Source organism: Tursiops truncatus, chromosome 6 (assembly GCF_011762595.2).
Source record: "Tursiops truncatus isolate mTurTru1 chromosome 6, mTurTru1.mat.Y, whole genome shotgun sequence".
Taxonomy (NCBI): domain Eukaryota; kingdom Metazoa; phylum Chordata; class Mammalia; order Artiodactyla; family Delphinidae; genus Tursiops; species Tursiops truncatus.
The window spans coordinates 108,388,826-108,412,355 of record NC_047039.1 but is presented as its reverse complement, the minus strand read 5'-3'; the positions used below and the strand labels follow the sequence as shown (position 1 = coordinate 108,412,355).

The 23,530-nt window shown below is 52.3% G+C and overlaps 1 protein-coding gene across 2 annotated transcripts in view; it reads left to right on the top strand.

The window, feature by feature from the left end:
* ZER1 (zyg-11 related cell cycle regulator) overlaps window positions 1-22,235 on the top strand; it is a 30,497-nt gene extending 8,262 nt beyond the window's left edge. Inside the window, exons 2-16 of one of the 2 annotated variants that reach the window (XM_033858778.2) lie at window positions 3,754-4,005; window positions 5,302-5,452; window positions 5,677-6,113; window positions 6,426-6,602; window positions 7,914-8,028; window positions 8,176-8,322; window positions 8,654-8,821; window positions 12,391-12,606; window positions 13,496-13,537; window positions 13,704-13,823; window positions 14,519-14,634; window positions 14,982-15,170; window positions 16,272-16,369; window positions 17,997-18,099; window positions 20,485-22,235. In XM_033858778.2, coding sequence (XP_033714669.1) covers window positions 3,848-4,005; window positions 5,302-5,452; window positions 5,677-6,113; window positions 6,426-6,602; window positions 7,914-8,028; window positions 8,176-8,322; window positions 8,654-8,821; window positions 12,391-12,606; window positions 13,496-13,537; window positions 13,704-13,823; window positions 14,519-14,634; window positions 14,982-15,170; window positions 16,272-16,369; window positions 17,997-18,099; window positions 20,485-20,542 — 2,295 coding nt within the window. In that variant the 5' untranslated portion in view covers window positions 3,754-3,847 and the 3' untranslated portion in view covers window positions 20,543-22,235. Of the gene's footprint in view, window positions 1-3,753; window positions 4,006-5,301; window positions 5,453-5,676; window positions 6,114-6,425; window positions 6,603-7,913; window positions 8,029-8,175; window positions 8,323-8,653; window positions 8,828-12,390; window positions 12,607-13,495; window positions 13,538-13,703; window positions 13,824-14,518; window positions 14,635-14,981; window positions 15,171-16,271; window positions 16,370-17,996; window positions 18,100-20,484 lie in introns of both variants that reach the window. The other variant, XM_033858777.2, reaches the window with a different exon arrangement.
* The last annotated feature ends 1,295 nt before the right edge of the window (window positions 22,236-23,530 follow it).

Below are 23,530 nucleotides of genomic sequence, written 5' to 3'. Positions count from 1 at the left end.
GTTTGTTTGTTTTGCCCTGCCACCGGCATACAGGACCTTAGTTCCTTAACCAGGGATCGAACCCATACCCCCTGCAGTGGAAGCGTGCAGTCCTAACCACTGGACCACTGGGAAGTCCCAGATTTTCCTGTTTTTTAACTTAAGGGAGTAAAACATAAATGGGTTCATTCAGTGTATGAGTATACACTCTTTTGCGTCTGGCTCCTTTCACTAAACATTGTGAGGTCCATCCAAGCTGTTGTGAGGTGGTGCATTCTCATTGCTGTGTAGTGTTTCCCTGGTGAGTGGACCCTAATGTTCATTCTCATGTCAGTGGACATTTAGGTTCTGTTCTATCAGGAATCGTGCTGCTGTGGACATTTTGTCTGTGTCTTTTTGTGAACATTTATATGCACTGCTGATGGGTGTATATCTGGTAGTGGAGCTGCTGAACACTGAACATATGTGTTTGTTCAGCTTTAGTAGATAGTGTCACACAGTATTCGTTACACTGCCAGTTCACACCAATTCACACTCCCACCAGCAGTGTGGGTAACTTCCCCTCGTTCCATAGCTTCACTATAACACAAGCTGGGTGTTGCCTGTATTACTGTTGTTTCCAATGGAACCTTTCTGGTGGGTGCAAAATGGTATCTCATTATGGTTCTCCTTTCCTTTACGTTTATTGCGCATTTCTTTATCCTTTATGAAACGCCTGTTCAAGTCCTTTGCCTATTTTTTAACTGGATGCTATGTCCTGATCTGTAGAAGTTGTTTATATATTCTGAATACAAGCCTTTTGTTGGATATATTATTGGAAACGTCTTCTAGTTTGTGGCTTGCCTTTTCTCTTTCTTTTTTTTCCTATTTTTATAAATTTATTTATTTATTTATTTTTGGCTGCGCTGGGTCTTCGTTGCCCAGTTGCGGCAAGCGGGGGCTACTCTTCATTGCGGTGTGCGGGCTTCTCATTGCAGCAGCTTCTCTTGTTGTGGAGCATGGGCTCTAGGTGCATGGGCTTCAGTAGTCGTGGCACGTGGGCTCAGTAGTTGTGGCTCGCGGGCTCTGGAGCACAGGCTCAGTAGCTGTGACTCACAGGCTTAGTTGCTCCACGGCATGTGGGATCTTCCCAGACCAGGGCTCGAACCCATGTCCCTTGGACTGGCAGGCGGATTCTTAACCACTGCGCCACCAGGGAGGTCCCTTGCCTTTTCTCTTTCTTAATGGTACCTTTTGATGAAAAGAACATTAAATTTTGAGGCAGTCCAATTTATCAGTTTCTCTCTGGTTTTTTTTGTGACCTATTTAAGAAATTATTGACTACTCGAAAATCATAAAGATATACTCCTATGTTTTCTTCTAGAAACCTATCGTTTTACCTTTCACGTATAGGTCTGTGGTCCATGTCAAATTAATTTTTGTGTGTATATGAACGAACATTCTTCACTTCGGTGCATATCAGTTTATCATTTTTCCCTTATGAGTCCTACTTAAGAAATCTTTACCTATCTCAAGGTCATGAAGGTAGTAGGAGACTTCACTTTTTTTTTATTGAGGTATAGTTCATGTACAAGATTATATGTTACAGGTGTACAACATACTGATTCACAGTTTTAAAGGTTACACTTCATTTATAGTTACTATAAAATATTGGCTGTATTCCCTATGTTGTACAATATATCCTTATAAACTATTTTATACATGATAGTTTGTACCTGTTACTCCCCTCCCCCTGTCTTGCCCCTTCCCCTTCCCTCTCCCCACTGGTAACCACTAGTTTGTTCTCTATTTCTGTGAGTCTGTTTCCTTTTTGTTATATTCATTAGTTTGTTCTATTTTTTAGATTCCACATGTAAGTGATATCATACAGTATTTGTGTTTCTCTGTCTGATGAGAGCTTACTTTTTTTTTTTTAATTAATTTATTTGGCTGTGCTGGGTCTGATTTGCAGCACACAGGGTCTTCGTTGCCTCATGTGGGATCTTTAGTTGCAGCATGTGGGATCTAGTTCCCTGACCAGGAATCAAACCCAGGCTCCCAACATTGGGAGCACGGAGTCTTAACCACTGGACCACCAGGGAAGTCCCAAGACCTTACTTTTTTTTTTTAATAAATAAATAAATTTATTTATTTATTTTTGGCTGTGTTGGGTCTTCGTTGCTGTGTACAAACTTTCTTTAGTTGTGGTGAGTGGGGGCTACTCTTCGTTGCCGTGCGCGGGCTTCTCATTGTCATGGCTTTTCGCTGTGGAGCACGGGCTCTAGGCGTGCAGGCTTCAGTAGTTGTGGCTTGCGGGCTCTAGAGCTCAGGCTCAGTAGTTGTAGTGCACGGGCTTAGTTGCTCTGCAGCATGTGGGATCTTCCCAGGCCAGGGCTTGAACCCATGTCCCTTGCATTGGCAGGCAGATTCTTAACCACTGCCCCACCAGGGAAGCCCAAGACCTTACTTTTTTAATAACAGTTTTATTGAGCTGTAATTCCTATGCCATACAGTTCATGTATTTAAAGTAGACAGTTCAGTGGGTTTCGGGGATATTCACAGAGTTGTGCAACCATCACCACAGTCAATTTTAGAACATTTTCTTCCCCCCCAAAAGAAATCCACAGCCATTAGCAGTCACTCCCCATCCCCGCCCCCACACCAACCTCTTAGCCCCAGGCAACCACTAATCTACTTCTGTCTCTGTAGGTTTGCCTGTTCTGGCTAAACATTTCATACAAATGGAATCATAAAATATGTGGTCTTTTGTGACTGGTTTCTTTCACTTAGCATAACGTTTTTCTTTTTTTTGCGGTACGCGGGCCTCTCACCGTTGTGGCCTCTCCCGTTGCGGAGCACTGGCTCTGGACACGCAGGCTCAGTGGCCATGGCTCACGGGCCCAGCCACTCCGCGGCACGTGGGATCTTCCCGGACCGGGGCATGAACCCGCGTCCCCTGCATCGGCAGGCGGACTCTCAACCACTGCACCACCAGGGAAGCCCTAGCATAACGTTTTTAAGGTGCAGTGTTGTAGCGTGTGTCAGTACTTTTCATTCCTGTTATTGCTAAATAAGGTTCCATTACATGGCTATACCATGTTTTTGTCTATCCGTTTATCAGTTGATGGGCATTTGAATTGTTTCCATTTTGACTATTATGGATAATACCACTATGTACAACTTTTATGTGGAAGTATATTTTCATTGCTCTCGTGAGGAGCCTTCATTCTTAATCATATACAATGAGATTCACTGATGACGTGTCTTTAAAGCCCTGGCACATACTAAGCATTCAAACAGTGACAGCTATATGCAGGTTATACACACACACACACACACACACACACACACACACACACTCACACACACACAGCAACGGACACCACCCTGACAGTCCAGTGGTTAGGACTCGGTGCTTTCACTGCCGTGGCCCGGGTTCAATCCCTGGTCAGGGAACTAATATCCCACAAGCTGTGTGGTGTGGCCAAAAAAAATCCCCTGTAATCCCCACCCAAGCACTGGGTCCCCAACACACACATCTGCCCACAGACAGTGGGAGGTCATGAAAATGCTCAGACAACGCCCCCTGTTCTTTGCAGGTCAAATCACATGTAGGTGGTAGCACAGCAGGGCAGGGAAGGGAGGAATCAGGAGTCCCGGGCCCTGACCCTGCTAAGCTGCTAGCTTGTATGTACCATCCAGGGGCCTCAGTTTTTCTACTAGAGAATGGACATAGGGCAGCTGGTAGTTCTGGCCCTTATGCATGGCTCACTTAGCTTCTTTCCCGTTCCCCAGGCCGTGGCTCAGCTAATGATCCTGTGAGTGTCAGGGAGTCACCATTGCCCCTGGGGGCCCCTGTCCCAGAGTGGCCTACCTGTCTGCTCCCAGCATGGCGTCAGACACCCCTGAATCCCTGATGGCCCTCTGCACTGACTTCTGCCTGCGCAACCTGGATGGTACCTTGGGCTACCTGCTGGACAAGGAGACTCTGCGGCTCCATCCAGACATCTTCCTGCCCAGCGAGATCTGTGACCGGCTCGTCAACGAGTGAGCAGGCGTGGGGCTGGGGCAGGGGCCTGAGCCTCAGCATGAGTGTGTGCGAGAGATTGGGAGCATTGTGTGTGCCCCCCGTGGGGATATGCACACACGTGGGTATCCGTGGGTGCAAGAGAACACTGGCCCCTCCATAACCGTAAAGTTGTAATTGCGCATGTTGGTATGTGTGTGGAGGGGGGCGCACGTGAAGGAATGTGTTTGCACACACGTGGGCTTCTGCAGCACAGGGTACGTTTGAGTGTAAAACTGCAGGTATGCATTACACCTATGAGAGGGTGTAGAAACCTCTCCTATAATATAAATGAAGGAGTTATATGCTGTCCTGTGTGTGTATTTGTGTACGCACACGCGTGTGCATACACACATGATGCACCTGTGCCTGTGAACACGTGTCTGTGTGTGAACCTGAATACATACATATTTATGCACCAGTGCCGGAATAATGGACCCCTGAGCAGGGATCAGATCATTCAGAAAATCGCTATGTGGCTTCTCCAAGGGACTCCCCACTAATAGAGGCTCCTAGAAGGATGATACACAGGCCTGACTGCTGGAGGTTCGGTCCAGATGCCCAGAGGGAAATTGTTAGACCAGACAGTTGCATATAAAAGTGGGAACCTGTGTGTGACCTGAGAGCCCAACTTGTAAAAACATTCTGAGCATCTAATGTGGGTCAGGCACTATATTGGACACTGCAGAGCAGAGTTGTGTCCATTTTACAGATGGAGGAACTGAGGTCTGGGGAATTGCAGTTACTCGTGTGAAGTTGCCCAGGTAGTGAACAGCCAAGCCAGGGTGGTGTATGACTCCACAGCCTTTTCCACCAGACCAGCATCTGCTGGTATCTCAACAGAGTTTTGCTGAGCGCTTGCTCTGTACCCAGCTGGGAACTCCAAACCCCTCGGCTCAGTCTTCCTGTTGGACAGGGTTCTGGGAAGGGCTGATCAAGGAGTCAGAGCTGGCTTAAAGAAGATGGGAAGTGTGGACGTGTATGTTTGTTATAGAAGCGTCTACAGTTTGGCGGGGAAGAGCTTGGGATTTGCCATTGCTAGAGGCCCCTTTATCACCAGCTGGTCTACCTTTGGACTCCTGGGTGCTGGGGCCACCCTTAGTCTCATCTGTAGGGTAGTCAGGATCCAACCAGGTGCTGTGAGGAAGAGGAGGGGAGGAGGTGGAGGTTGCTGCCGGGGTGGCCAGGGAAGGCTTCAGAGGAAGTGGAGGGCTTGTGCTGGGCCTTGAAGGGAGCATGCGGGTCCCTCCCCTGAGCCAGGCTTCCTTCCCTCCCAGGTATGTGGAGCTGGTCAACGCCGCCTGCAACTTTGAGCCGCATGAGAGCTTCTTCAGCCTCTTCTCGGACCCCCGCAGCACCCGCCTCACCCGAATCCACCTCCGCGAGGACCTGGTGCAGGACCAGGACCTGGAAGCCATTCGCAAGCAGGTGAGACCTGGTCACCAGGCACCGGGGATGGCCAGGGGAGGCCACCCTGAGACGGTCAGGCAGAGTTGGGGCAGGACCAGTCACCTCCAGCCCAGGAATCCTGAGGCGCCTCCAGGGCTCTCCCCCTCGTGCAGACCCCTCCCCAAGCCCCACGTGTGGCTCAGGGCCAGGCCTAGGCTGGGGTGTGGGTGCAGAGGTGATAACGGGGCTGTGCCCGCCTCCAGGACCTGGTGGAGCTGTACCTGACCAACTGCGAGAAGCTGTCCGCCAAGAGCCTGCAGACGCTGAGGAGCTTCAGCCACACCCTGGTGTCCCTGAGCCTGTTCGGCTGCGCGAACATCTTCTACGAGGAGGAGAACCCGGGGGGCTGTGAAGACGAGTGCCTCGTCAACCCCACCTGTCAGGTGCTGGTCAAGGACTTCACCTTCGAGGGCTTTAGCCGCCTGCGCTTCCTCAACCTGGGCCGCATGATCGATGGGGTCCCCGTGGAGTCCCTGCTGCGGCCGCTCAACTCGCTGGCCGCCTTGGACCTCTCGGGCATCCAGACGAGCGACGCAGCCTTCCTAACCCAGTGGAAAGACAGCCTGGTGTCCCTCGTGCTCTACAACATGGACCTGTCTGACGACCACATCCGTGTTATTGTCCAGTTGCACAAGCTGCGGTGAGCTGCGAGCCCAGAGCTCGTGGGGTGGGGGTGGGGAGGTGCGGATTGTCAGTCCCAGAAGATTCCTGAGCCCCCGGCCAGGCAGAAGGTGGGGATAGAAGAGACAGTCCTATTCCTTAAACCCACTGTTTTGGTCTGACCGGGGCTGTTAAGGGCACCTGGGTCCCAGCACGTTTTTTCCCAGAACGCCCTGGAGTGGTTGTAACAGGGATGGGCCCTCCCCTGCCATGGACTGAAACAGCAGGGGTCTACGAGGCAGCCCCAGTCTGTGTCCAGCTCCTGACCTGTGCCCCCAACTCCAATCTCCAGACACCTGGACATCTCCCGAGACCGCCTGTCCAGCTACTACAAGTTCAAGCTGACTCGCAAGGTGCTGAGCCTCTTTGTGCAGAAGCTGGGGAACCTGATGTCCCTGGACATCTCTGGCCACATGATCCTGGAGAACTGCAGCATCTCTAAGATGGACGAGGATGCAGGACAGACCAGGTGGGGACCCACCTGCCATGTTTGCTAGCAGGGTATCATTCAACAGGCATTGACCAAGTGCCCCTCTGTCAAGTGCTTGTCCTGGATGCTGGACAGAAAGAAACAAATCAGACCCTCCCGAGTCTGTGTGAGCTAGTGGGGACAGACGGGTCATTATTAGGGCTGCACAGGGCTCTGGGGTTGCCCTGAGGGTCAGGAAGGAGGGAGGAGGAGGAATGGCACCCAGGCTGTGCAGAAAGCTCATTCTGAGTTTGCCAGAGGAAGGGTGTTCTAGCAGAGGAGACAGCACGTGCAAAGGCTGGAGGTACTGCACGGGGAGTGACTGGGAGATTACGGCGCTCAGACGGGCCGGAGCTGGTGTGGTGGTATTAAGGTAAGGCCAGCATACCCGCCACTCGTTAGGTGTTGCGGCAGACAGGCTGGTCCCCAGGTTCGTTGTTTGGAGGAGAGAGCTGATTCAAACCCATCCAGCTGTCACTGGCTGTAAACCCTCTCCCCGACCGGAATGGAGTGGGGTTTGGTTGATGGGCATGTCCCTTCATGACTGCTGGGGGAACCTAAAGGTGACACATCCTCACTAGAATGGCAGATAAGATTCTCCAAAGATGGCTGCAACAGTATCTCCTATCCCACATGTTCTCTACAGTGTGACCTTGTCACCCTCCCATCAAGAGGTGGGGTCTATGTCCGTCCCCTGCCTTTAAAAGAAAAAAAAGGGACTTCTCTGCTTCCCTGGTGGCACAGTGGATAAGAATCCTCCTGCCAATGCAGGGGACACGGGTTCGAACCCTGGTCCGTGAAGACCCCATGTGCTGCGGAGCAACTAAGCCCGTGCGCCACAACTGCTGGGCCTGCGCGCTAGAGCCCGCGTGCCACTACAACTGAGCCTGCATGCCACAACTACTGAACCCGCGTGCCACAACTACTGAGCCCGGGTGTCACAACTACTGAGCCTGCGTGCCGCAATTACTGAGCCCGCCTGCCGCAACTACTGAGCCCGCGTGCCACAACTACTGAAGCCCACATGCCTGGAGCCCGTGCTCTGCAACAGGAGAAGCCACCCCAGTGAGAAGCCCGTGCACCGCAACGAAGAGTAACCCCTGCTCGCCACAACTGGAGAAAGCCTGTGCTCAGCAACGAAGACCCAACACAGCCAAAAAAAAAATCAAAAACAAAATAGACAAGGCCGGAGGGCCTAGCAGAGGGCCCCAAGGAAACGCCTTGCCACCTCCCAGGGAGAGGCCCTTGTTTGTGCTGACCCAGGGCAGCCCCGGGCCCCAGGCCACTCACCCCAACACCCTCTTCCCTCAGCATCGAGCCTTCCAAGAGCAGCATCATGCCGTTCCGGGCTCTGAAGAGGCCACTGCAGTTCCTTGGGCTCTTCGAGACCTCCCTGTGCCGCCTCACGCACATTCCGGCCTACAAAGTGAGAGGGGGAGGGGAAGGGGAGGACCAGGGTGCCCCGGGAGAAGGGAAGGAGGGGTCTGCCCTGGGCCTAGAGATGGCGGCACTGGGATCGGGCATCCCAGTGCTTGGCCTCTTCTGGGATGTTCTGATCATGCTCCATCTCCAGGTGAGTGGTGACAAAAATGAGGAACAGGTGCTGAATGCCATCGAGGCCTACACGGAGCACAGGCCGGAGATCACCTCACGGGCCATCAACCTGCTTTTCGACATCGCACGCATTGAACGCTGCAACCAGCTTCTGCGGGCCCTGAAGGTCAGTCCCGACCCTGGGGGCCCTCGGGCTCCGGTCCATTCCCACCACTCCCTCCTCTACACCCCTCCTCTTCCCCAGGACACCAGCCGCGCCGCCTCCCAAGCCCCAGCCCCGCCTCGCGGTGCCTAACTTGCCCCAGCACTGGCCTCGTCCCAGGACCGTGGCCTGCCCCAGTTTCTGCTCCCCAACCCCTACTTCTGCCCTCAGGCAGCAGGATCAGGCTGAGCCCTGCCCCAGAGGACCATCCAAGCCCCTCTCACAGCCCCAGGCCTGTCCCCGCGCAACTTGGACAGGTCTGGCCAACCCCGGCCCGTACTCTGTCTTCATACAGCTGGTCATCACGGCCCTCAAGTGCCACAAGTATGACAAGAACATTCAAGTGACGGGCAGCGCTGCCCTCTTCTACCTGACCAATTCCGAGTATCGCTCAGAGCAGAGCATCAAGCTGCGCCGGCAGGTCATCCAGGTGGTGCTGAATGGCATGGAATCCTACCAGGAGGTGACGGTGAGCCCCCACCCGCTGCCTGCTCTGACCCAGACACCCCACTTCCTGCTCACCCTGTGTGCCCCAGCCTCGCCAGCAGGCTCGCAGAGCCCTCCCGGTGCCATGCTTGCTCTCGCCCTTTCTCTCCTGGCTCTGTACCGCCCCCCCCAACCCCCCTTTCCCGCGGCATCGCTGCCAGACTCTGGGACCTGGCATTCAGGGCCCTGGGACCTGGCCCCACCCGGCCAGTCCATCGCCCGCTGCCACCCTCCCCCAGGGGCCCTGTCCTCCTGACTCTGGGCCTTTGCTCGTGCTAACTCCTTAGCCTGCCCAGTGACACTCTGCTGAGGTGGGTATTTTTTTCAATAACTGCTTTTATTATAAAAGTAATCAAAATTTTTACTGGAGAAAAATTACAGGTATAAAAGAAAAAAACAACAACAACCCGTAATCCCAGCACACAGAGAGCCAAGATTAACAATGGAGACCTACTGTTCTGGCTTTTAGTCTGTGCATATTGATTCAGTAAATGGGACCATTCTGTGTGTACTGTTGTATAACCTGGATTTTCATTTCAACAGTGTCTTGTAAATGTGAACATCTCCCATATCAACAAAACATTTTACAACAAAATTTTAAAAGCATTGTTTCTTTTCTGATTACAAAAGTGAGATACCTAATGCTTAGAAAACAAATTCAAGTAATAGAAAATGCACTAACTAGAAAGTGAAAGTTCCAATCCCAGCTCTCCTCCCCCCGGGGCAGCTGATTTGAACAAGTCGGCTTCATAATTGTTGATGTCGGCATAGTGTGAAGTGTTCTCATTCAAGGAGAGGCTGCCCTGGTGCTGACTCTGTGCTGGGGCTCAGAGGCAGTGGTCAAGCCCCATCCCCGAGGGGTAGCAGGACGGGGCTCCCCCGAATACATGGGCTGCACTTACTGAGTCAGCCCCACGGTTGAACATTTAGGTTGCTTTTCATGTTTTGCTATTTCAAATAAGGCTTTGCTGAATACAAGTAATTGATGCTCCTCACGAGACACGTCTAAAAAGGAGAATGGCTGGAGCAGTGGGTTTGTGTATTTCTAAAGCATTTGGTACGTGTTCTTGCATTGTCCTCCAGAAAGGCTCTGGTGGGGATATAGTCTCTGCAGGGATGAGAAGGCCCCCTTTCCCACTGCCTGCCAACTCCAGACCTTAGAGCAACAGTTCTTCCTGCATTGAGATTGATTTTATAATCAGGTAAAAGGCTTGTCTTTTTTTTTTTTTTTTTAACGAGAAAAGAATGCTAGCTGAAGACTCGCAAATTCATAAACTCTTTCAAAGAAATAGAAATTCAAGTAACAAGATAATCACTTTTTAAAATTTATTTATTTATTTAGTTAGTTAGTTATTTTTGGCTGTGTTGGGTCTTCGTTTCTGTGCAAGGGCTTTCTCTAGTTGTGGCAAGCGGGGGCCACTCTTCATCGCGGTGCGCGGGCCTCTCACTGTCATGGCCTCTCTTGTTGCGGAGCACAAGCTCCAGACGCGCAGGCTCAGTAGTTGTGGCTCACGGGCCTAGTTGCTCCGCAGCATGTGGGATCCTCCCAGACCAGGGCCCGAACCCATGTCCCCTGCATTGGCAGGCAGATTCTCAACCACTGTGCCACCAGGGAAGCCCGATAATCACTTTTTGACTCGAGAGATTGATGATGTCCGTTGACAAAGGTCAGGGGAAGAACACACTCGCACTTTCCACTGGTGAGGTGTGACCTGAACAACCTCTTCACAGGGCAACTTGCAGAACCTGCCAAAACTGTGAATGCATTTATCTTTTGGCGTAAATTCCACAGTTAGAAATGTTTTTAGAGGAAAAAGATACATGTACATCCTCCCTTTTTGATTAAATAAGACGTCAGAGGCAACCAAAATGTTTTAGCAATAGGGGCCTGGACCTGAAAGATTAACGTAAGATCTGCCCACATCATGGGATATGATGGTAAATCTGTACATCCTAACATGGAAAGATGGATGGCCCTGCATGTTGATAAGTGAAGAGAAGTTTTGGACCAATATGGATAAAACCTTCTTTCGCCTCTCCCCTCCCCCAAGTATACATTTGTATTTCCATGGTAGAAAAATCTAGAAGGTTGTGCATCAAACTTTTTTTTCTTTTAATATTTTTGGCTGCGTTGGGTCTTCGTTGCTGTGCGCAGGCTTTCTCTAGTTGCGGCGAGCGGGGGCTACTCTCCGTTGTGGTGCGTGGGCTTCTCATTGCGGTGGCTTCTCTTGCTGTGGGACACGGGTTCTAGGTGTGCAGGCTTCAGTAGTTGTGGCACGTGGGCTCAGCAGTTGTGGCTTGCGGGCTCCAGAGCACAGGCTCCGTAGTCGTGGCGCACGGGCTTAGTTGCTCCACGGCATGTGGGATCTTCCTGGACCAGGGCTCGAACCCGTGTCCCCTACATTGGCAGGCGGATCCTTAACCTCTGCGCCACCAGGGAAGTCCTGCATCAAACTTTTAACGGCAATTACTTCTGAAGAATTAAGTGGGGGACTTTATAACTTTCTACTCAGATAGTATTTTTTGAAATTTTTATAGTAAGTATTGCTTTTATGATTTAAAATAATTTTTTTTCTCAAATTACGAAATATATGTATATTGTGGGGGAGAAAAAGGACAGAGTTAACAAGGGTTAACAAGATAATTAGAGGATTAGGATATCCTCTAATTTATATAAGTAATGAAGTATGGTGAACTTCCAGTATCTATTGAGAAAGCATGGAAGGAAATTATGAGGAAAATGCACTGAGAACACTGTAAAATAAAGAAAGAAAGAAACCCACAGACAGCACAAAGAGTAATTGAGGATGTGGAGTGACTGGAACTTTTCTGTGCTTCTGGTGGGAGTATAAACTGGTACAGCCACCTTGGAAACAGTCTGGTGTTACCTGGTAAAGCTGAAGACGTGCACACCTTGTGACCTAGAAACTCCACCCTGCGCGTGGGTGCCCTAGAGGAGCCCACACACATGGACACCAGGATGCACGTACAGGACATTGTTTGAAGTAGCCAAACACTGAAGTCTACCCGAACGTCCGCTAGCAGTGGACTGCATAAATAAATTAGAATTCTATACTGCAAATGAAAAAAAATGCATTTCAGCTACTTATAACAAGACGGTTGATCTTGCAAACCTGTGGTTGAACAAAAAGCCACAAGATGCTAGAGAATCTTTCAAGTGAAAGGCAGGGATGGGGCTCTCTCGTGGGGAGAGGGGCTTATGACCAGGAAGGGACATATGGGGACTTTTGGGTGCTGGCAATGTTGTTTCTTGACCCAAATGGTGTTTACATGGTTGTTGAAAAGCTTGTTTGCTTTATAATTATTTGCAAAACTATACATTTGTGTTTTATGCACTCTTCTGTATATTACAGTTCACGTTTTTAAAAAATATTAAAAAAAAAAAAAGCCTCGTAGTCTCCTCTTCCAGGCAGCCTTCGTGGACCACCACAGCTCTGGATGATCTCACACCTCTAGGGAGCCCCTCAAGTCCAGCTCCCAAGGCTGACCCTGACTGTGCTCCGCTTGTCTCCTGGCCCCGCCCAGGTCCAGCGGAACTGCTGCCTGACCCTCTGCAACTTCAGCATCCCTGAGGAGCTGGAGTTCCAGTACCGCCGAGTCAACGAGCTCTTGCTCAGCATCCTCAACCCCACGCGGCAGGACGAGTCGATCCAGCGCATCGCCGTGCACCTGTGCAACGCCCTGGTCTGCCAGGTGGACAACGACCACAAGGAGGCCGTGGGCAAGATGGGCTTTGTCGTGGTGCGTGCGCGCGCGGCGGGGGCTGCGTCTCCCTCCCTCCTCCACAGCCCCACTGCCCAAAGGGAGGATTTGGGCCGGACCAAAGGAAGAATTTCCTGGGACTTCCCTGGCGGTCCAGTGGTTAAGACTCTGAGCTTCCAATACAGGGGCTGCGGGTTCGATCCCTGGTCTGGGGAGCTAAGATCCCATGTGCCACGTGGAACACCCACCCCCCCCCCCAAAAAAAAACAGCTACTTCCAAAGGAAGAATTTCCTAACGGTGAAATTTGCTGATGACCCGTAGATTTCCTCTACCTAGAGAACACTCTGTCATCCTCTCCCAGCCCCTCCACTCTCCTGTTGGGTCCCACTGTACAAGTCACTCCTGCCTCCTCAGACCAAGTGCCCCTCTTATGTCTTCCCAACTGGGATTAAATAAATATCTGAGGGCCTATCTGTTTAACATCAGCCTCCCCACTGGCTGTGAGCTCCGTAGGGAGAGACGCCGTGCTTGTTCCTTCCATCATCCCGTCCCTGGCACTTCCTAGCACAGGGCCTGGTGCACAGTGGGGAGTTAATAAATATTTGCTGAAGAAAGGAAGGCACATCTAGTCTCCTCCTTTCAGTTATCACTGGGGAGGCTGAAACCCACAGAGGAGGAGGGCCGTGCCCACAGCCACGTGGGGTCAGCCTCGAGCCAGGACTAGCACCCAGGCGTCCTGATGCCAAGTATCAGGTCCGTGGGTGGTACTTCTCCCAACAGCCTCCCAAACAGAGAGGCAGATTTGGTCTCGTCGGGATGTATTAACAGGAATAGAATTGCTAACTCTTCCCTCCCTCTTGGTTCTTGGGGGACATGGTAGCTCTTGAAGCCCTGGCCCCCCTGGCAAGTTCTCTTCTCTGCCCACAGACCATGCTGAAGCTGATTCAGAAGAAGCTGCTGGACAAGATAGTAAGTTGAGTCTTCATGGAGCCACCCTGCCCCTCCCCTAGCCTGAGAAGGGACTGGCTTGCCCCTGGGGGGGTGTCCACATTGTGTCAGGGGACCCTGTCACCGGGTGCCAGGAGCCTGGGGGCCCATCCAGGTGAACCTGTGCTGAGCCATCTCCCCGCTGCAGTGCGACCAGGTGATGGAGTTCTCCTGGAGCGCCCTGTGGAACATCACGGATGAGACCCCCGACAACTGCGAGATGTTCCTTAACTTCAACGGCATGAAGCTCTTCCTGGACTGCCTGAAGGTAGCGCCCTCTCCAGAAGCCTCCTTACTCCCACCTGGCCGCTCTTCTGTCCCCATGTCCCCCAGCAACCCCTCTCCCCATGGTTCCCATGGACGGGCAGTGGGGGTCAACTCACAGGCCCGCCAGCCCAGGATTTGCTGCCAACAGGAAGGAGCTCCAGAGGTCTTCCCTGACCCAGACGACCTGGCTGGGCGCCCCCTTAGAGCCCTCCCTCCAAGGGAGAACTCAGACCCGTCCTTCTCAGCACGATTTCTCAGACTCTCCAGGTCTGGCTGGGGTCCACTGAGGTATCAGCCAGACAGAATTCTGTCCAGTAGGATGGTCTCTTCATCCTAAAACTCATTCTTGATTGTCTTGCTCTAGTTTCCAAAAGGATTCCCTTAGACTAATATTTTGAGCTTTGGTAAATAGAATCATGTTTGTCCCATTCATAGTTTTATAGGTCAGATCTCCACTCAGCCTTTGATTTTGTGGCAGGGAGCTCTACCACTTCAATCCCTTGTAGTGTGTACCCAGCACTGTCCTAGGTGTACCGGAAGGTAGGAGAGCAGCAGATTGCACCCGCCCCCCCCACCCCCGCTTTGTCTATCTAGTTGAAATGGCCAGACAGATGCTCATAAAGCTTCTAGGTTACCAGTATCAGACACTAATTAAGTACTCATTGATATGACCCCCAATGGCTCTCATTTTGCCAGGAGTTCCCAGAGAAGCAGGAGCTGCATCGGAATATGCTAGGACTCTTGGGGAATGTGGCAGAGGTGAAGGAGCTACGGCCCCAGCTAATGACTTCCCAATTCATCAGTGTCTTCAGGTTGGTACTTCTCTTCTTTTCCTTTTTGCCTTGGCTGCCAGGATGCTCAGAGCTCTAGTCAGTGCTCAGTTCCAGTAACTGCTGTTAGCCTAGATTTCTGTTAGGAATGCCGCCTTCACTCTATGATGCAGTTTCTTATTCTTTCAACCCTCCATAAATGGTCCTGTTGTAGCTGTATCTTACCTTAAGCGACCTTATATACCCTTTAGAAGTCATCTGGGTACAAATGATAAGTGATAAAGAAATCAATAGTACCTCTGGTATCTGGTCTTTTAGTTGGGGTCCAGCAGCTGGTATCTGAAGAGGGACTTGGGGATCAGGACTCCATTCTTCTCTCTTCTTGGCAGCAACCTGCTGGAGAGCAAGGCTGATGGGATTGAGGTTTCCTACAATGCCTGTGGCGTCCTCTCCCACATCATGTTTGATGGCCCTGAGGCCTGGGGCATCTGTGAACCCCAGCGGGAGGAGGTAGAGGAGCGCATGTGGGCAGCCATCCAGAGCTGGGACATCAACTCACGGAGAAATATCAATTACAGGTGCGGAGTGGGGAGGCGTGGGACGTGGACGTGGGGTAAGTGCTAGGACAGGATGCTCCTTCCCAACAAGGTCTGGTGCGAGCTACTTGCCCTCCTCCTAGTCCTGTGTCAGGTGTTACTAACCGAGGTGTAGTCCACGTAGAGCACAGCATGTAAACGCGCACATCTCACCTCTCCAGTTTGGTGCCTGTTTCCTCACGTCGACACCTGTGTGTACCCAAAGCCTGTCGTTTACAAACATTTGATACCTATCCAGTTGTGAAAAAAAAAAAAGGAGAAAATACAGACACGCAGCAGGAAACAAAACGGAAACCATTCATTCCCTAAAAGAGCATCTCCCCGCTAACATTCTGGCGTCTCCCTTTCCAGCAGTTTTCTATGCACAGATTTAATTACCTCCAGTCCAGCTGGCATCAAGTCTTACTATCTCGTGTGTGAATTTCCAGCCGCAGCTATGCGTCTCCCTCATCGTTTTATGACTGAGTCACTTTCTGTGTGCACCTGGGCCATCTTGTATTGATGGACATTGAAGTTGAAAACCCGTGTTGGGAGGAACAGGCTCATGCTCGTGGCTTTGCCGACACTCCAATTACTGTCATTTCAGAGGAGAGCTGAAGTGGAATCGCTGGCCCGGGGAGGGGGTGGAGGTTGCACATACATTTTTCAGGCTTTTGGACCATGACTCCAGATGATGCGTAGTAGAAGGCCATTATGGGAAGTGCAGTCAATCTCTTCTGCTTCCCAGGGTCCTTTGTCCCCCACCTCCCAGGGTGCTCATGACCTCTCTCACCAGGGCGCTCTCTTTGTGGAGCCTGAAGGGCCGGGTGCCCCCCGTCCCCTCCATCCTACTGGCCTGCTCATCATTTGTCCACGGGACCCTTCAGTGAGGACAAACCCCCAACAAGAGACAATGCACCTCCCCCCACAATGCCCGGCATCAAAAGTGACCTTGAGGGAGTTCCCTGGTGGCCTAGTGGTTAGGATTCCAGGCTTTCACTGCCATGTCCTGGCTTCATTCCCTGGTCAGGAAACCGAGATCCCTCAAGCCGCACGGAGTGGCAAAAAAAAAAAAAAAAGTGACCTTGATTTTTCTTCCTATAGGTCATTTGAGCCAATTCTTCGCCTCCTTCCCCAGGGCATCTCACCTGTCAGCCAGCATTGGGCCACCTGGGCCCTGTACAACCTGGTGTCTGTCTACCGTGAGTACCCACTAACCCTTTGTTCACTCATCGGCTGAAAGCAGACTTGCCCTCAGGGAGGTGATAATCCGGGTGGAAGTACTATGAGAGCTGGTGTCAGTGTCTGCGTCTCAGCACCCAGCCCTCCACTTTCTGGCATTGGTGGGACACCCAGCATAATGGCTGGCCCCTGCCTCATGGGCAGAAGCAGGCCTGGCAGATGAGCCGGCCCATCCAGAGATCCCAGACAGCTTTCTTAATGTTTCCTGCTTCCATACAAGTGAATAGTCAAAAATCTCCATGCCTTCTGTAAGGCAGGGTAAGACCAACCCAAACCAAGAACTAACCCCCGAGGAAACAGACGTCCGAGAGAACAGGAGAGAACTTGAAAACAGGTCTCACTCATTTCCTCGGAGAGACTCCCACCCCCTCTTAGAAGAGCCTGAACTGTCCGCTGCTCAGTGGCTTTGGGGGAGAGGAAAAAGAGGGTGCAGCACCAAGAGACTTTGATTGCAGACCAGGTTTGACCCCTAGTTCTCTCCTTTACTGGTTATGTGATCTCATGCAGGTTATTTAACCTCTCTGGGCCTCAGTTTTCTCCTCTGTAAAATGGGGATAATAACACTTACCTCATAAGGTTGATGTGAAAAGAGAACCAGCAGAAAGTGCTGAGCCCTGGTGCCTGGACACTGCTCAGTCCTGCTACTGGCAGCGTGAATAAGAGTGCAGGCCTTGGGGGAAGACTGCCTGTGTTACTTTGAGCAGGTTTCTCAACCTCTCCATGCCTCATTTGCCTCATCTTTAAAATGGGGTAGTAATAGTACTTTCCGCATAGGATTGCTATGAAGTAAGACATGTAAAGTGTTTGGAAGAGTGCTTTGGCACATCCCAGCTGTTCAGTAAGCATTTGCCAATTTTCTATTATTCCTTGAGGTTAGTCTTACTAAAAAGTAGCACCTTACCTCAAAGAGGCAGTGTAGCACAGAGGACGAGCCCTGAGCCCGGACTCCCTCAGACAAGCCTCTAGAGTGACTTTGAGTGGATTACTTCATCTCTCTGAAACTCAGCTCTTTCATCATTAAATGGAGATGATAAAAATAGCTCCTACGACATAGAGCTGCTGGAGGGCCATTGACATGCCCGTGTTCTCCGTGGAGCGTATAGCCCTGGATACCGAGCCCTAGAATGTTCTCTGTTGGAGTGAGCCATGAAGCCACCCAATAGGTAGCCCTGGTGGTTCCATCCTGGCTGGAAATATTTTGTTAAAAGTACAAATAAACAGGTTCCTGGATCTGTTGAATCAGGATAGCCAAGGGCAGTGCTTAGGAAGCTCTATTTTTACAAAAACTTCTCAGAGTAGAAGGTGCTGGTTTGGGTGACATTTGGCGGGGGGAAATGCCACAGTGAGGCAAAGAAGGGAAGAGCCTTTTCCAAGGGGTTCACCCCTTGCTTCCCCCAGGTGGCCTCAGAACTTGGGCCCCAGGGCTGGGCAAACATGGCTCCTGGCCGGTTGCAGCAGTGCCCTCACTCAGGGCCGAGTCTTCATCCCGCCTTCTGGGAGGGCAGTTCTTGCAGCAAGGGTGGGTTTCTGAGCAACAGGCTGATAGAAATCCCACCCTCATCACCTGCTGTCTGTCCCTATCCATAGCGGACAAGTACTGCCCCCTGCTGATCAAAGAAGGTGGAATGCCCCTCCTGAGGGACATGATCAAGATGGCAACCGCGCGGCAAGAGACCAAGGAAATGGCCCGGTGAGAGACTGGCAGTGTTTCTGCTTGGAGCCTAGACTTGGGGGAGCGAGGGACACAGCCAAGCCCTCTCGTGGTTAGGAATGGCTGAAATTCCCAGGGGCAACTCAGAGCTGAGTGAGGAGGTGGACAGCATACTGACGTCCAGCTGGGGCCTCCCTGAGTGTCATTTTGGCCACAGTGCGGCCGGAAACTGGATGACCAAGCTCTGAGCGGAGCGTCATTGCCCTCATCTGTAAGCTTTATTTTCTTACGTCCTCTCATCCCTGGGCATTAGCAAGTCAGGTCAGAACTTGTCATTATTTTTGGCCAAAGACATTCCAACTAAAGAGAGGACACAGTATGGTAAAATACATAGGGATCAGGCAGAATGCAAATGAGTTTCTGAATGTGAAGGTCCCGGACACGGCAGGGCCATCAAGGCCTTCCTCTGCTGTGTCGTTTTTCACTACCGGGTCTAAAATATCATCTACCGGGATCTCACACCCATCAGTGCACAAGAGAGACCCTCAGAGATGCTACGTGTCGCAATCAGCAGTAACGACCTTGCTTTCCCCGGGATACATTCTAGAAGAGAACAGAGTTAAGTTTACCCCAGTTCTAAACACAGCGCAGAATAAAGAGTATCGTGGGGGAGGGGCCTGGAGCTCAGAGGCTCCCCAGACAACTACTCACTGGCTGTTTCTGCAGTTATTGTCGGCAAAAGGCACTGCTTGGGCTTCCCTGGTTGCGCAGTGGTTGAGAGTCCGCCTGCCGATGCAGGGGACATGGGTTCGTGCCCCGGTCTGGGAAGATCCCACATGCCGCGGAGCGGCTGGGCCCATGAGCCATGGCCGCTGAGCCTGCGCTTCCGGAGCCTGTGCTCCGCAACGGGAGAGGCCACAACAGCGAGAGACCTGCGTACCGCAAAAAAAAAAAAAAAAAGGCACTGCTTAAACGTTATTTTTGTTTTTAATTTATTTATTTTTGGCTATGTTGGGTCCTTGTTGCTGCGCGCAGGCTTTCTCTAGTTGTGGCGAGCGGGGGCTACTCTTCGTTGCGGTGTGTGGACTTCTCATTGCAGTGGCTTCTCTTGTTGCGGAGCATGGGCTCTAGGCATGCGGGCTTCAGTAGTTGTGGCTCGCAGGCTCAGTAGTTGTGGCTCGTGGGCTCTAGAGCGCAGCCTCAGTAGTTGTGGCGCACGGGCTTAGTTGCTCCGTGGCATGTAGGATCTTCCCGGATCGGGGCTCGAACCTGTGTCCCCTGCATTGGCAGGCGGATTCCTAACCACTGCACCACCAGGGAAGCCCACTGCTTAAACATTTAATTGACAGATTGGTCTGAGTTTGAGAATGGTAAAATGAGTGGTTCTCCAACTTAATCTCCCTAAAGAATCACCTAAAAAGATTGTTAAAAACATTCAGTTCCACCTAGATTTTCTTTTCCGGTGGGCCTGGGAATGTGCATTGTCAACAGGGCTCCCAGGAGGTTTGAGAAGCACTGGGTAAGACTGACCCGTAACCTACCCCAGTCACTTTGAACATCTCTGTAAGACTTGAGGTGTGTACCCAAGCTGGCCAGCCTGATGGCAGGGTGCTTAGGAGAAATCCCTCTGCCTGTTCACCAGTCCTGTCCCACCCCAGGCATCCCTTACTTCCTAAAAGGCATTGAGGCACCTCTTTAGCACATGGAGGCTGCCGTGAACACACACACACACACACACACACACACACACACACGCCACCAACCCAGAGGCTTAGTGTGAACGGGAAGGCCATGCAGGGTTCAGGGTGACACCTGACGGCGGTTCCCAAGGGCCAGACTAGAGTGAGAGACAGACTCGAGATCTGAGCATGAGGGGTGACTCCCAAACCCTGCACGGGGACTTGGCCGCTGCAGGGTGTCGGGCCCTTGTACTTGTGCAAGCACAGCTGCCCTAGCCCTACCCGGACCTGCTGCTGGAGCAGGATCTCTGGGTGAATCTGATGCGCAGCCAGTTTGGGGACCACCAGTAGACTTTGGGGAAGAAAAAGGCCTGGGTGTACAGGGAAAAGGTGAAGAAGGAAGATGTTGCTGAAAAAGAGACCAGAAGGTTTTGGAGGTTAGGCCTGAGCTGATTCAGGGACGCCCCTAACCACAGATGCCCAGGCACTGAGAGGTGGAAAGGGGGCCTGGGGAAGTAGGAGGGGAGCACGCGGGGCTGATGGCATTCGTGGCCACGAGTACCATTTCCTGGGTACCCCGCACATGCTGGCCACTCTGCCCACCACTTTGTACACTTCATCTCATTCAGCGTCAACATCATGGTTACCGTTGGCTAACAAATCCCGCAGCCTGATCAGCTGGGAGGGGCTGGGCCCACCCCAACCCCAGCCCACCCTCCAATCCTCTTTCTCTCATTGTCTCCAGCAAGGTGATTGAGCACTGCAGTAACTTTAAAGAGGAGAACATGGACACATCCAGATAGAGGCCTCTGCCCCCACGGCCGCCACTGCTCTGGACCACGAGGCTGGGAGGAAGCACTCTCAAGCAGCCCAGCTGGCAGATCCCCACCCGGGGAGCCTCCCAACTGGATGAAGGGACACAGGGGGACTTTTGCACAACCGACGCTTTTCCTTAACATTAGTGAGATATATATATATATATATAATATATATATATATTATATATATATATATTTTATATATATATATTATATATATATATTATTTTTTTTTGGTTAGGAAGTGTGAAGTTTTGTGTGTATGATTTCTGTACAAAAACAAAAGAAACACTCCCTGAGTCCTCGCAGCTTCCTTGGCCATTCTCAAGCCCCAACTCAAAGCCTTCATCGCTGCCACACTCACTCCTACCCCTGCCAGACTAAATGCCCGTAACATTGTGAGTGTCCAGCCCTCGCCCTGTAACCTCTGACCTTGGCCTCCCTTCCTGTTAGGAGAGGCAGTGGGCTTTCGATAGCCCACTCCAGCACCCTAACCCACCCACCAAAGCCTGAGAACGCCCTCTAGGTTCCTGGGTGCAGCTGATGGGGTTTGGAGATTACAACTAACCCCACTGGGTCTCCCAAATGCCTTGGTGCTCTCGGCTGTGGGCCTCTGGGGCGAGCAAGTAAGCTGTACCTGCCTAGGTCCAGGCAGTCCCAGCCCCAGAGGGCCCTCGAGGAGTGGAGCTCACAGTGGCTCTGCTGCCCTCTGGCCAGGCCTGCCTGAGGCCACGCTGCTATGGAGGCTGCCTCCTAGTCTCCCACCAGGTCCCAGGCTGTCGAAGGCCCCAGCCCAGGGCTGGTCAGAATTCAGGCAGATTCCACTGCCCCTTCTGCCAAACATATCCAGAACCTGCCCCCCACCCTGGAAGCCAGCACCTCCTGGGGCCAGGGGCTTTTTCCCCTCACCCCCTACCCCTCATCTGCCCGCAGCACCCATGGTGCCCAGGCACCCCACCAGCAGAACTGAGCCTGCCTCACTCGCCCCTGCCTGCCCCGCTGCCCAGAGGACCCCACACCTCTCTCACAGGCAGGAGGTCCCCAAGCCACCCTTTCCCGGTGGCAACAGGCAGACACCTCCAGACCAGCATTTGGCACATCCTGCAGCGGCCCTGCCCGGCCCTCCGGGGCCCTTCCCGCGCCCCTCCCATACTGACCCCAGGCTTTCCCTCGGAAACCTCCGTGCTGTTGTTTCAGAGAAGTGTGAGACACAAACGTATCTTGAAATATCTTGTGGTCCTCCCTTGATGTCACTCCGAATTGCTTCTCATGGCACAGACGGCGGTGAGGAGGCCCCTCTGGAACAAGGGGCTGGGGAGCAGAGCTGACTCTGCAGGTGGCCCTTGAGGGGTGGCTTTTCTTCCCTCCTCCTTCCCTGGGCCTGTTTTTGGATTCTCCTGGTGTTTCTGCCTGCAGACAGAGCGGTCTGGATGAGCAGCCCAGGGGAGAGGCACCTGGCCTTTCTCCCCTGGGGTCTTTCGCTCCCAGCCGTGGGAAGGGCCACCTGCCCTGTGTCCCTCAGCTTAGCAGATGGGCCACATCTACCCCTCCCTTCCATGCTCACGTGGCCTGAGCCAGGCCCCGGGCAGAGCTCACATTGCATTGCATTACCACCTGGGGCCTGGGTAAATGTCTGTACTTCGGGATGTCACAGAAATACATTTTTGTGCAAAGTGGAGCAGAGTGTCTTTTTTTGTGGAAGGGATGGGGTCTGGAGAGGGCCCTGGGCTGGCTCAGGCAGTGGGCCTTGAGTGCGGTTGCGTTGGGTCAGTTTGTGTGCCCAGCCCAGAGGGTCAACTGCAGACTGGGGACAGGTGGCAGATCGGGCTGGAGCACCTGTTTTTCCTTTGCAGCCTCTCCACACCCCTGTGCCCAGACACTGAGGGTACAGCTGGCAACAGACCAACAGGGCCCCCGCCCAGAATGGCTGTCTGATGGTAGAGACAAATGTTAAATACGAGATTATGACCCAGTGTGTGAGGAGCAGGGAGAAGGGAGCACAGAGCAGGTCCCTCCTGTGGGCCGGTGGGAGTGTGCAGCAGGGGCTGGAGTTAGCTGGGCCACAGCCCCTTAGGGAGACGGAAGAGCATACGTGCAGATAAGGGACAGTGTGGTATCCTGGGCAGGGGAGGCTTCTCACAAGCGGAGACATGCGAGCTGAATCCAGCAGAAAGACCGGGCTGCCAGGCCTGGCTGTAGGGGTCCAGGGAAAGAGTGTCCTGGGCAGAGGGCCCTGCCAGGAGAAGACCGCACAGGGAGAACCACGAAGCCGCCCACGTGGCTTCTATCCTCTGTGGGAGGATAGAAGCTGAACTTCAATTATTGCCAGATAGCAGACACAGCTGGCCTAATCAGCATTTACCCTGACCCACTGTTTGTAATTTTTCACTGCTCTGAGTCTCTTCAAGCCCCTACCCTTCCCCATCTCAACTCCCTCATTCTCCCTTTAAAATACCCAGTCACCTCTATACAAACCAAAGCTGCACTGGGACTTCCCTGGCCTGAAGCCCTGGGTTGGGCAAGGCTGAAGGGTGTAGGTGCTGGCTTAGAGCCGGGGAGACAAGACAGTCCTGTGCTAGACACTCTTATTTCCATTATTGAGTCCTCCAACCACCTCAGCAGGGGGGTACTATTATCATCTCCATTACACAGACAGAAAACAGAGCTCGCAGTGGTTCAGTAACTTGCCCAAACTCATACAGGTAGGAAGAGGCAGTGCTGGGATTTCTGACTCTGACCCAAGTTGGGCCCCTCATAGCCAGAATCTGCACCACGTACCTCCACTCTGCTCTCATCCCATCTGCAATATCTGAAAATGAATAGGAGGTAAGGGTATCACCACGGCGCAACCTTGGGCGAGTCCTGCCCCTCTCGAGGGCTCAGGCGTCACATCTCCGAACCGCGCACAATTCTGCAACCTGAAGTCACAACACCTGGGTCTTTGAAGCGTCCAGGAAGCTGTACGCATGCGTT